Here is a 13,304-nt window from a genome sequence, read left to right as displayed (position 1 = left end):
TTTCCATTTCCCGCCCCTTCATAAACCAATAAATCAATGTTGGGAACAGTTGAATTTCCCCTCTTTTTAAAGAGTTTAGATATTACAATCTGCTCGGATAAGTGTCATTTTTACTCTTGAATGATAGGTTAAGGGAAAGTTTGAATTTTGAAAATGGATAATTTGAATTAAAAAAAAAGAAATCACAGCTGCATGTCAAAAATATACTTTGGCGATATTTTGCTTTGCAGGGAATTAACCATCTCTGGACCACTTAACAGGTTGTACATAAATTCCTACAAGAACACAGAAGCTGTTAAGATAATTAGAGGTCTGCCTGACCACCTGTAAACCATAACAAAATCTGCACAATTATGACAAATGCTGGATGCGTAATTAACGAAATATAGACAAAATGCTGGAGTAACTCAGCGGGTCAGGCGGCATCTTTAAAGAAAATGTATAGGTGACTTTTCAGGTCGGAACTCTTCTTCAGAGTAATTAACTATGTAACTATGGTAAACGCCAACTTTGGGCTCTGCTCTAAGATCTTTGGGCATGTCAATGTTAAGATCGAGCCTGAGGAAGCAACTAGTGCAAAAATGGTCTACTTTTGTTCGTTAACATTCCTAGTCAATTGATTGGAAGTAATTAATGAATGATAAAATACTGTATAAGAGAAATAGTTATGTCTTTAATTCAATTTAAAAATCACACCCCAATGCTATTGCTGATGAATGTATATTAAGTCGCTATTTTAAAGTAATGTGTTCTCAATACTACTAGACTAAATCAATCGCCTGAAAATCCCATAGTATTAAATTGGTTAGTTTAGTTTGGAGATATAACGCAGAAACAGGCCCTTTGGCCCATCGGATACGCACCGACCAGTGATCCCCACACACTAACACTATCCTACATGTACACTGGGGACAATTTACACTATACCAAGTAATTTAATCTACAAACATGTATAGTGCCCTCCATAATGTTTGGGATAAAGACCCATCATTTATTTATTTGCCTCAGTACTCCACAATTTGAGATTTTTAATAGAAAAAAAATTGCATGTGGGACAGCACCCGTAATCAGGTTCAAACCTGGGTCTCCGTCGCTGCAAGTGCAGTAAGGCAGCAGTTCTACCGCTGCGCCACCGTGCTGCACCAAGGCACCTTTTGCTTTGTATTTCATACATAGTACAAGAGTTACTATAAGTCTTGCAGGGATTTAAATGTACTTGAAATTATTGCTTCAAAACCTCTAACCTTCAATGTGATTAACGCTCACACCCAAATTCTTGACAGAGTCTTCCTCAAGATCTTGCCACTTCAACAGTTTAGGTGGTAGTTCTGCTATACATATAATAAAATATGATGTGGGCTCGCAGATTGCTAAATAACTTATAATTCAACCAATGTTGATAAACAATGTGCATTCTAGTTCACCAAGTGAATGCATACAATGGAAGTAGTGACATAAATTGGTTTGAGAATTGCACCTGGAATGAGGCAGCATCATGCAGAACCAAGAGATTGATTTTTTTCCATCTAGCAATATTCCATCTGGCCAGCTGAGGGACAATGCCACGGGTGCTAGCAATCCTCTGTCCACCAACACAATTCAACCATGAATGAACACACATCTAAACCTAATGCTGCTTGCAACCAGGAGTAAAATAGTCTTTCCCGCAGAAGTTACTATCCTGAAGTGAAAATCCCATTATCCAGACTGAATCTTTTCTTAGCTCCAACAATTTTGTATTTATAGTTGAACAATTAAACTCTCCCAAACCCATTGCTAATGTGGGAAGAGAAAGGGAAATTAATTGGACTTATTACACAAAAACTATTTATTGAATATTTATTCAACACAAAAACCTTGAATATGGACCTCATTCACTTTCGGTAAGGGACACATATGTACATATATAACAATTTCATTTGGAAAAGCCACAGTAGTCTTTGTGCACCTCTGCTGCTCGCTTGTAAGTACAAAGGCCTCTTGTTGTTCATTTGATGTTTAATTTTCACAATTGCCAGAGCAGTTTAACAGGCATTTTACCAGGTTCTTCTCCCTTTACCTCCCCTCCAAATAAGGTTTAATAATACAGGAAATAATCAAGATTTTACACAACCCAAGCTGAGCGAAGGTTGAGACAAAAATGTATTTCTGCAGACTACACTCTGATAAAAGTTATGTCCAGCCATAAATCTCCAAATGTTGCTGCATTCTCAGTGGTTAAATCTATTACTGTTGTGATAAATACAACATGGCAAATGCTTTGGAATTTTCCAGCAGGGTCAAAATACAAAACAGACATCACTGCATTACAGACAATAGTTTATTACCCACATTCCACTTTTGGCACCTCCTTTAGTTGTCAAAAATGCTGGCAAAAATGAACAAAATCCATATTTTTAAAGTAAAACATTTAAAGATAATGTTCACAACTAAGGACTGATACCAATTATTTCATTGCAATACGAAAATCAGGTTAAAATAAAACTTTCAGAAATAGTGAGCAATTAGGCTTCGCTCAATTCTGTTTCAAGTGTGAATGATATCTGTTGGGATGCCTAATGATATCAAGTAGTTCTGAAGACATGCTCATTTAGAAGGAAAAGAGAAAAATAAAACAAGCTGTCCCTCCAAAGAAAACATGGACACAACTCAAATTGATTCAAAAATGATGTGGCTAATCAAGAAGACAAAACTGATGAGGTGCAGCTTAGTATTGCATCCGTTCTTCACAATTACCAAGTTAGTTTGAAAGTTGGGGAGGGGCCGCACTTGCTTTTGGTGACCACTGCTAACTCAAACATGTCGAAGTCCAATAGCATTAGCAGAGATTCACAAAGTACTCTCTGGATGGGCACATTTTCCTTCAGCGAAGTTCTCTCCAAGTTATTTCAGTAATGCCATTGTCCATATATTTCTAGGCAATACCAACTAAAAACTCATTTACTGGGATTAACATCATAGCACTAAGCTATTGACCACCCAAGGTTTGAAGTGCTTGAAGAAGTTTGTCTTCATCTGAATGTTTACGCCACATAGTTGTATTGGTTGGTATTTTCTTTGTCTCTCTCCATGTAGTCCCTGTCAATTAAAGATTCGATTCTTTTCTTTAGATCAGCAGGCTGAAAGAAGAAATGTGAAATGTTATTTACATGGCACAAAATAACGTGATGCCGATTGTGGTTTAATTCCGATTTCATTTTAGCAAATTACTTGTTTTTTATCTAGAAAATTCTGATGGCCTAGAATGAACACACTCCTGCTCCCAAATACACCATTATTCCTTTGCAGATTCCGAGAGGATGAAAAATTATGTTAATAAAATCAAATTATCAAAAGACCCCTTTCTACATCAAGCTTTGTGCCTGACATACTATTACCCATATTCAAAAAGGTTGTAGTGTATACCTTGACTGGAAATTTCAGCTGGTTATATACTTCAGATACAAGAAGATTGTGGCTCAAAGTTTTTCTCATTTTCATGATTCGAACAATAGCAGCATCTATTTGATACTGCCTATCTTGGAACACTCTCTCAGTAGTGCTGGCCTGTTCTTCAATCTATAAGAAAGAAAGTGTTAAAGTTGCAATACTTGAAAGTTAATCACACCAACCTTACTGATACTGGAATTAAAGGTAGACACAAAATACTGGAGTAACTCAGGACAGGCAGCATCTCTGAAGAGAAGGAATGGGTGACGTTTCAACACGAAACATCACCCATTCCTTCTCTCCAGAGATGCTGCCTGTCCCGCTGAGTTACTCCAGCATTTTGTGTCTACCTTCGATTTAAACCAGCATCTGCAGTTCTTTCCTACTAATACTAGAACTAAATGGAAATAATGTTTGCAAAGCAAAAATTAGTCAAGGGATATTAAAAACTTTTACAAAAACCAACCATGAACTAACGTTTCACAGGTTTCTTTTACTTCTGCAGTGTCTTTAATATAGCAAAACATATGAAGGTAATCTTGAAAGTAGAGGGGAAATTGGTTGGTTGAGAATGGAGTGAATTAGCCTTAGACAACAGCCAGAGAGTGATGGACTAGAGAACTACATTTGTGGCAAATATATATTTTAGCATAGATACCAAATTTAATGATTCAATTTTAAAAGTAAACCATTTCTGTTTAATTCATCATAGAGAATGGTTTTTAATGTGGATTTAAAAACTAAATTTTCTTTAGTGCAGTTAGCTAGGTTTTGACAGTAATCCTCATCTGTATCAAGCTAATTTTAACATGGTCAATGATCCAGATGTAACAAGATGCAGCAGTAGATACGGGTTGAGGGGTAAATATCATTCTGATCCATAAGTGATTCTGGTTTTAAGAGGAAGAGATTTTATATAAACAAAATAAAAAAAAAATAAAAAAAATTGAGTGATGAAAGAATATATTCCTACGCCAAAAATCTGCTGACATTAACTGTCCAGTGCTCAGATATTCAGAATGACCACTTGTGAAAATGAATAACGGACATATTACTATACACCAGACTTCAGGAAAAATAAAGAGAGAGAGGTAAACAATAAGAAAATGCTTCAAAAATAGCAAATATCACCAGTCCAACCTGTCAAGCTAAAGAACATACCCAGGATGAGGGAGATAAATTATTGCAAAATTCCTAAAATAAAAACATAGAAAGTATAACAAAAGCTGCCATGCTGGGGGTGAACGTTAATTTTATGCTTAGCAGTCCTGCACACTCAATAGTCCATGGAATAGTTGGTAAAAGTGGCTAAATAAACTTAATGATTTAGTTGCAGGGCAATTTCTAAATCGAGATCTGTGCCCATGCTTTGGCATGGAATCGCTGGATCCCAAAAGAGCACTCCACCCTGCAAAACTAACAACCCTTATAGCAGTACAAACATCTCTTCTTCCCAGAGGCCATTCGGACTGTAAACGCCTATCTCACCAGGGACTAACTCTACTGAACGTTTTTCCTTCCATTATTTATTATGTAAAAGAATATGTGTGTTATGATTGTGTTTATAGTTTGTTTGGTTGTTTGTCTTTTGCACAAAAGTCCGCGAGCTTTGCCACTTTCATTTCACTGCACATCTCGTATGTGTATGTGACAAATAAACTCGACTTGACTTGACATTCACACTGACAGAACACAATTAGTGTGATGTGTATTTTAACTGGTTGCCCTCTGAATAATGAGGGATTTTGCATACCGTTTCTTTCATCTGGATCTGGTTAATCTTGATCCTGAACAACTTATGTTTGAAATCATCATTACAGGTGAATTTATCACAGTCTTCTATGTCTTTGCTTTTTGGAGTCTTGGTCAGTACACGTGCTTTGCCACATGCCAATGACTGTAATGTTCTTCGTAACTCTCCATCCTCTGATGATGAAATGTTCATAATTAACAACTTTATACAAGCATTTGAGAAGACTTTGGCACTCCCATCTTACAAGAATTATACTACAAACCCCTCCCAAGTATTTTGAATAATTGGCTATTTTCTTGTGTGCCAAGGCAGTGAATGAGAGCAGGCTTTTCAAAATTGAAGGACATCACGGCTGATACTAGTCTCATCTAATGTCCATGCAAGAATGGATGACCAAGTGTGCAAAAAACATTGGAAACCAAGAAAAAAAAATACCCTCCATTTTTTTTAGGTTGTCATGTGCCTTAATTAGCAGCTAAAATTATCTAACTAATATGAACCAAACCAATTAATTATTACATTTAGAGAATAATCAGAATAAATGAAATCCATTGCTCCAGAATTTAACAATCTTGCTTTGTTTCTATTCTACTTTGCAGTAGAATTACTTTGATTAAAAATTAAGATAAGTTTCTGACATTTGCTTTCTTAGAATCGTATATTTCCAATTTAGTTTTGTTCAATTTACTAATGAGAGCTCATGGACACCTACAGACTTATTATACCGTCATTCAATAAAATCCCCATTTTTGGTTAAAATAAAAGTACACAAACCTATTCCAGTTGCTGTTTTAATTTCCTCCAAACTGAACTCTTCCCCTTCATTAAACATTAGTAGTACCAGAGTTTGGAAAAGTGACACTTGAAGCTCTTTCTTACCCTATCATAAAAGGAGATAACATTTAACAATTAAAAAATATTATTTTTTATTAATAAATGGTTGTCACAACTTACCTGAATTAAATTTGAACATTAAGTTACGAGGAGCTAGTTAGATTCAGAAAATGTATGAATTCTATCCTATTTACCACTTTACAACATCAGTAATATCCTGATTATTTAATAAACTATTAAATGTTTCAAATGTGTTAATTGGCAGTAACTGCAACCGTTTCATTTTAAAAACGCATTCACAGGATTTGTTCTCAATTCCTAAATGCATTCCGATGGCAGTGGTGGTGAGCTGCCTACTTCAACTGCTTAGCCTGTGAGGTGAAGACATTCCTGCAGGTCCAGTTTGAGATGATGCCAGGCACCTGCTGTGCTTCATGGCAGAACATGCAAGTTGGGAGGCTCCACTGATGATGGAAAGGGGCTTCAAGTTCTGCAGAGTCATTATTTCTCCATTCTAAACTTCATAGCATATAACACACTAGAGTACCTCTGGAATCAAAAAACAAGTATTTAAAGCTACTGCTTCGGTATGTGTGAAAACAGAAAGCAGGGAACTGTTTCATGTTAATTTTATAAATACCTTTCTGCAAATTTTATTTTAATGACCTACTCTTGTGCATAGCAGTTACTGTGGCAAAGTGTTATTCTAGGGAGCAAATGTCAGAAAGCATTAATCCCAGTTCAATCTATTCTTTCCCAAAGTTTAAAGATATATTTTCACAAGTCATCGTTGGATACTTGCAAAGGTTGAACAAATGAGTTAGCCATTTTAAATGTAATTGCCAAGTGAAGTGCTGCAGTGGAATATCCTGCTCAGGACAGGAGATGCAAGGAGCTTGTCGATGCAATCCATGCCAGGTAGATTGTGAGGATCTTTGTAAGAGCTAATATAAGAAAAAATTGAACATTTGAATAACTGCATTTGTGAATTTAGTGCTCAAAAAGATCATAGATTTTTCTTTTCAGAAATCCTGTTGTGCATTTTAGTGTAAGTGGGCTACCACTACCATTAATAGTAATGATAGCCTACTCCCTAGCTTCTTGCTAACTGCCATGCCTACAGGCATAGATCTACTGACACCAACTTTCTATCCCACCCATCCTGATTTTTGTTGGAACCAAGGGAATTGGATGAGGAATATACCAAATAAATTTCATGAAGGTTTCTTAGTGACAAGAGTGGGGAAAAAATAAATAATTCTGTAACTGTGAACTGATCCAGAGAAAACCCAGTGCCTACATCATTACACAGTGGACACTTTAAAGATATGTAAGATTTATTTCAGAAGCTTGGTAATCCAAAATCAAACAACCACCCAACAATAACCTCAAGAACCTCAAGATACCAAAATTAAATTATGCTGGGGGGTGTTCTGGTTGTGTTTGCAACCCTTCCTTATCCTTTTGGTTCACATTAATAATTTTTAGTGACACTTCCAATTCAATAATTAGCAGAGATTAGTTTCAAATCCAGTATTGGGGCTTGAATCCATGATATTCTGACACTTAAAGCATCATAAAACCCTAAATCATGCAGAATAAACATTCTTAGTGCTCAGATTTACCAAATTAATCATTTACGCTTCAAGCATATCCTATTATTTCAGTAGCTTGTTTAATAACAATTTTAAAAAGGCCAAATTATGAAACATACCTCTTTAAATTCTGCTTTCAGTACGCAATGACCCAATGTTGACTGCCACTGTAACTTCCTACCACTGTGCTTACCCAGATAAAAGGTCTTGAAAATCTCCTGAAGTTTCACCATCTACACAAAAAGAAAACAAGAAGCACCATTTTGGATTGTTTAAAACTGCACATCTATTTATGCTGTTAAGGCAATGTATCAAGTAGTTTCACGCTGCCATATCAGCTATTGGGAAGAATCTGATTAGAATCCAAGGAAACCGGTTTTCTTCATGGGTGAGTGCTCTGATTCCAGTAAGAATTATGTCACCGTAAAGAGTTTGACATTGAAGGTTAAAGTTATATTTGAGCAAATACAGAGACACAGGCTGAAGATACGAGAATCTTCAGCAACACATCAAGTGCTGGAGAAACTCAGGTCATGCAGCATCTGGGGAGGGAAATGGACAGACAGCATTTTGGGACAGGAACCTTCAGGAAGGGCTGAAGTAGTGGGAAAGGAAAGCTGAAAAAGAAAGGTAGAGGCAGGGCAAAGCACGGTAAGTGATAGGTGATTACAGATGCAGGAGAAGGGGTGGTTGGCAGATGGGTGGAGAGAGTAACAACGGCTGGAGGTAAAAGGAAGACAAATGGGTATCAGATAACGATAGAGAGGGAGTGAAATGAAAAGCCAGGAGGAGGGTTGTAGGCAAAAGGGGACAGAGTGGAAGAGGGGAAAAAAGGGAAATTAGGGACTATGATGGGAGGGGTGGGAGTTGAGGGTAAGGAGGAGGGGAAAGGAACAGGGCAAGGGAGGGTGGTGGGAAAAATGTGTGTGCGCACAGAGGTGGGGGGGGGGGGGGGGGGGGGGGGGGGGGGGGGGGGGGGGGGGGGGGGGGGGGGGGGGGGGGGGGGAAGGAAGGAAAAGAAGGGTAGGGGAATACAACTCAAAATACAATGTTTATATAATCGAGTTATATGTTACCCAAGCAGAACACGAGGTGCTGTTCTTTCTTCCCGTATGGAAACTAAATTCTGCTTGCTGCTTGATTCATATCATAATTTTATTGCAATTACTTATTCAGACTTAACATAAAATACTAACCTCTAGGGGTAAATGAACTTCCATGGGCACATAGGTTGGCCAGTAGCCCATTGTGAGGATGTTTACAGTCAATTCAAGATTCCCAGGTATGTTCTGATTTTGCATGTACTGTGAAAAACCAAGAAAAGCATGAGATTAAAAGAGCAACTCTCAAAAGATTAGATCTAGATCTAAATTTCCTGCACAGAAACCTGACCCGCCACAAATTAAAATTTCCAGTGCATCAATAGAACATCGGTACTGAAATATTCCTGAGTTTTGACACTTTCAATTCCAATCCTGTTGGAATATCCAAGTTTTGTTGTCAGAAGCCAGCCAGAATTTGCCTGTCGCTCAAGACATGGTTTAAAACCTGCCTCCTCTGCCCTAAAATCTTATTTAAAATTTTAACTGAATGGCCTTCCCCAAAAGAGACTCGAGCCATTTGACCACACTGAAGGCACTATACAAATCCAAATTGTTTCTGCTGTAGTGATATTAATCTAACACGTTCTGAGAAGTTTACAACTGCCATGCAAGCTATCCAGTACAACACCAACACAAGCCCATTATTTTTACATGGCTGTTACTTTGAGCTACTCCAAGATATTTTAACTTTCCTCGAGTGTAAAGGAGGCATGCCCTGCCTCATCCAAACCGCAGACCAGAAGGCATGCAGCTTACTGAAGATGCATAAACATGGCAGTGGCGAGTGGAGTGTCGCAAGGCTTGGTGTTGGGGCCGCAACTGTTTACCATATATATTAATGATTTGGAAGAGGGAATTAGGAGCAACACTAGCAAGTTTGCAGATGACACAAAGCTGGGTGGCAGTGTGAACTGTGAGGTTGCAGGGTGACCTGGACAGGTTGAGTGAGTGGGCAGATGCGTGGCAGATGCAGTATAATATAGATAAAACAAGGGGGCAGATTATTATCTCAATGGGGTTAGGTTAGGTAAGGGGGAGGTGCGAGACCTGGGCGTGCTTGTACACCGGAAAGTTGGCTTACAGATACAGCAAGCAGTGAAGAAAGCTAATGGAATGTAGGCCTTCATAGCAAGAGGATTTCAGTATAGGAGTAAAGAGGTTCTTCTGCAGTTGAATAGGGCTCTGGTGAGACCACATCTGGAGTATTGTGTACCGTTTTGGTCCCCTAATTTGAGGAAGGACATCCTTGTAATGGAGGCAGTGCAGCGTAGGTTCACGAGATTGATCCCTGGGATGGCGAGACTGTCATACGAGGAGAGATTGAAAAGAGTAGGTTTGTATTCACTGGAGTTTAGAAGGATGAGGGGGAGATCTTATAGAAACATATAAAATTATAAAAGGACTGGACAAGTTAGATGCAGGAAAAATGTTCCCAATGTTGGGCGAGTCCAGAACCAGGGGCCACAGATTTAGAATAAAGGGGAGGTCATTTAAGACCGAGGCGAAAAAAAACATTTTCACCCAGAGAGTTGTGAATTTATGGAATTCTCTGCCACAGAGGGCAGTGGAGGCCAAGTCACTGGATGGATTTAAGAGAGAGTTAGATAGAGCTCTAGGGGCTAGTGGAGTCAAGGGATATGGGGAGAAAGCAGGCACGGGTTATTGATAGGGGACGATCAGCCATGATCACAATGAATGGCGGTGCTGGCTCGAAGGGCCGAATGGCCTCCTCCTGCACCTATTTTCTATGTTTCTATGCTGCTCTGCCTAGCATCATCACCACTTCAGAGCATCAAATTTGAGACACAAAACTGTAATGGGAGTACGTCATTCATCATTTAACAAGGTCAAGCGTAATTTACCTTAACATAATTTTCCTTCCCAGTGCCCATATCTTGATTCCTCTAATACTCAGAAAGAAATTCTGAATGCAATGTGTTAACCCCCTCCCGGTATACAATTTCAAGGATTTTGTATTATCCAAACGAAGAAATTGTTCATTTCACCCCTTCGGTGTCCTCGCCCCTTATACTAAGACTGTGGGTCAACTCTCAATTCCATCCTCTTTCACCAAACACCAGCATATCTGCTTTTGTAACTGCAACTGAACAAAGAGCTTTCAGAGATTTGTTCAGAGTCACGCTTAACCTTTTAAACATTAACATTTTGCAACCTTCAAACATTTAAACTAAAATAATATTTTGCTATTTTTCCTACCAAAGTAGATAATATCACATTTTCCCACATTGTACTCAATCTACAATGGTGTTGGTCACTTGCTCTTAATGTTTCCTTTCTAGCTAAATGGCAGGAGCAAGAATAAATGCTTTTTTAAAAATAAAATGCATTTCTTTCTTAGTGGTGTAAGCTTTGGATCATGAGAACCTGTATTATTAATATCGATAACAATCTCACACAAGTTTGCCTTATGTACATTTGTCATAGAAGATAGAAAAATATTGCATAGGAGCAGGCCCGCAATGTTTGCGCCTTATATGCGAAGCTAATCTTATTTACCTGTACATGATCAATACCCCTCTATTCCCTGCGCATCCATGTGCCGATCTAAAAGCCTCTTAAACACAACTAATGTATCGACCTCCACCATCCTCCAGGCACCTAGTAGCCTCTGTAACTTGCCCCACACACATCCTTTAAATGTTGCCCCTTTCAGTTTAAAGCTATACCCGGCACTCTTTGTTATTTCTACCCTGGGTAAAAGGTTCTCATGAATTTACATATTTTATTAGGTCTCCCCTCAGCCTCCGATGCTCCTGAGAAAGAAGTTCCATTGTATAAAGAAAAAAGTTATACTGTGTATTTAGATGATTAGACATTTTTAGAGATAGGAATTTCCCAAAAAATACAGAATATGAAATGAGCACATTGTTAGGCCAAAATAAAATATTTTCGGTTACTGTAAATTGATGTGAAAACTACCCAAAAAAATAATTAAGATTTAAAAAAAATTACGAGAATAGAATTTCTATTATTCACATTTGTAAAATAAAGTAACGCTGGTCATAAAAGTTGTAATTATTCACCAATGTCAGCAAATGGAAACAAACATAGCAGATCAGGGAGAGTTATGGATTCAAGGAAGTCAGGAACAACTCAACCAGGAATGAGTGTAAGTAGTGAATGTGTTCAAAATAGCTTTTTAAAAATGTATTTGAACTGATATCATGGACTCAAAGCAAAGAAGGGGAAGTTGATCCATTGTATTTGTTTTCTGAAATGGTTGTTATTTTAGTTTGATCCATCATCTAGCTTTCTGCCCCCAGCTCTTCATTTAGATTTTCATTTTTATCCACATTTATTTGTTGGGAGTTCTTATGGAATTGCAATGCACTACCCTTTCAGGTAGTGCATTCCAGATCCCTGTAACCTTGGGATAAATAATTTTTCACCCCCCCCCCATGCCAGTAGGAACCGTTTCTTCTTGTTACTTCTACTAAAACCCACTTCTTGTTACTTCTACTAAAACCCAGTGTTGAATAGCCCTGTTGTTTATTTCTCTTCAGAGCAAAGGAGACCACCCACAGCTGCTCCATTTTGTAATGAAAACAAAACTAATCCCTAATTTCACTCTGAAATACTTCACCTGTAACATTTCTGGGCCTCAATATGCTTTTTCAGACACAATTCTTAAACTGTGGCCTAAATATTCATTTTCAAGGTCTAGCATGGTTGCTTTTTGTTCATTGCTTCTGTTTATAAAGTATTTTCTCGCACGCAACCAACAATACTGATGTTACCGAACGCAAAAATATGTTTCTTAAATCTATATTTTTCAGAGTTAAACTTACGACAGAAAATAATGCAGTTCAATCTGTAAAACCAATGAACTTTCTGCTAAGTCATTAATACTACAAATTCTACGTGCTGTGATTTTTCAACAATTGAGTCAATGTTTTTGTTTGCAGATGATACAAATATTTTTTGTTCTGGGGAGAATTTAAAACAGCTATTGGATAAAATAATAAAAGAAATGGGTAAATTGAAAATATGGTTTGATAGGAATAAAATTTCATTAAATTTGAGTAAAACTAAAATAATGTTATTTGGTAATTGCAGAATAAATAAACTAGTAAGTATAAAGATAAATGGGGTGGAAGATGAACGAGTGCATGAAAATAAATTTCTTGGGGTTACAATTGACGATAAAATAAGCTGGAAATCACATATTAAACATGTAAAATTAAAATTGTCAAAAAGTATCTCTGTATTGTACAAAGCCAAGCAGGCTCTGGATTACAAATCACTCCGCATTCTTTATTGTTCATTAATCTTACCCTACTTAAATTATTGTGCAGAAGTCTGGGGCAATAACTATAAAATTCGATACACTCATTAACCATGATGCAAAAAAGAGCAATTCGTATTATACATAATGCCAAGTATCTGGGTCATACAAAACCATTATTTTTAGAGTCAAAATTATTAAAATTAGAAGATTTGGTTACATTCAAAACAGCTCAGATAATGTCTAGGGACAAAAATAAAAATTTACCTGGAAACATTCAAAAATTATTTAACGAACGTGTGGGGGGTTACAATTTAAGAGGAATATTTAATTTTAAGAACCAA

The 13,304-nt window shown here is 37.4% G+C and overlaps 1 protein-coding gene across 1 annotated transcript in view; it reads right to left on the bottom strand.

Moving 5' to 3' along the window:
- Positions 1–1,827: 1,827 nt before the first annotated feature.
- cul4b (cullin 4B) overlaps positions 1,828–13,304 on the bottom strand; it is a 49,878-nt gene continuing 38,401 nt past the window's right edge. Inside the window, exons 15-20 of the mRNA XM_055643599.1 lie at positions 8,808–8,915; positions 7,731–7,844; positions 5,957–6,062; positions 5,183–5,355; positions 3,406–3,558; positions 1,828–3,119 (exon numbers count right to left, since the gene is read on the bottom strand). Of these exons, the coding sequence (XP_055499574.1) occupies positions 3,024–3,119; positions 3,406–3,558; positions 5,183–5,355; positions 5,957–6,062; positions 7,731–7,844; positions 8,808–8,915 (750 nt within the window). The 3' untranslated portion in view covers positions 1,828–3,023. The remainder of the gene's footprint in view (positions 3,120–3,405; positions 3,559–5,182; positions 5,356–5,956; positions 6,063–7,730; positions 7,845–8,807; positions 8,916–13,304) is intronic.

This window comes from Leucoraja erinacea, chromosome 12, assembly GCF_028641065.1.
Source record: "Leucoraja erinacea ecotype New England chromosome 12, Leri_hhj_1, whole genome shotgun sequence".
Classification (NCBI taxonomy): Eukaryota; Metazoa; Chordata; class Chondrichthyes; order Rajiformes; family Rajidae; genus Leucoraja; species Leucoraja erinaceus.
The sequence above is the reverse complement of the archived record's forward strand: the minus strand, read 5'-3'. Positions and strand labels throughout refer to the sequence as shown.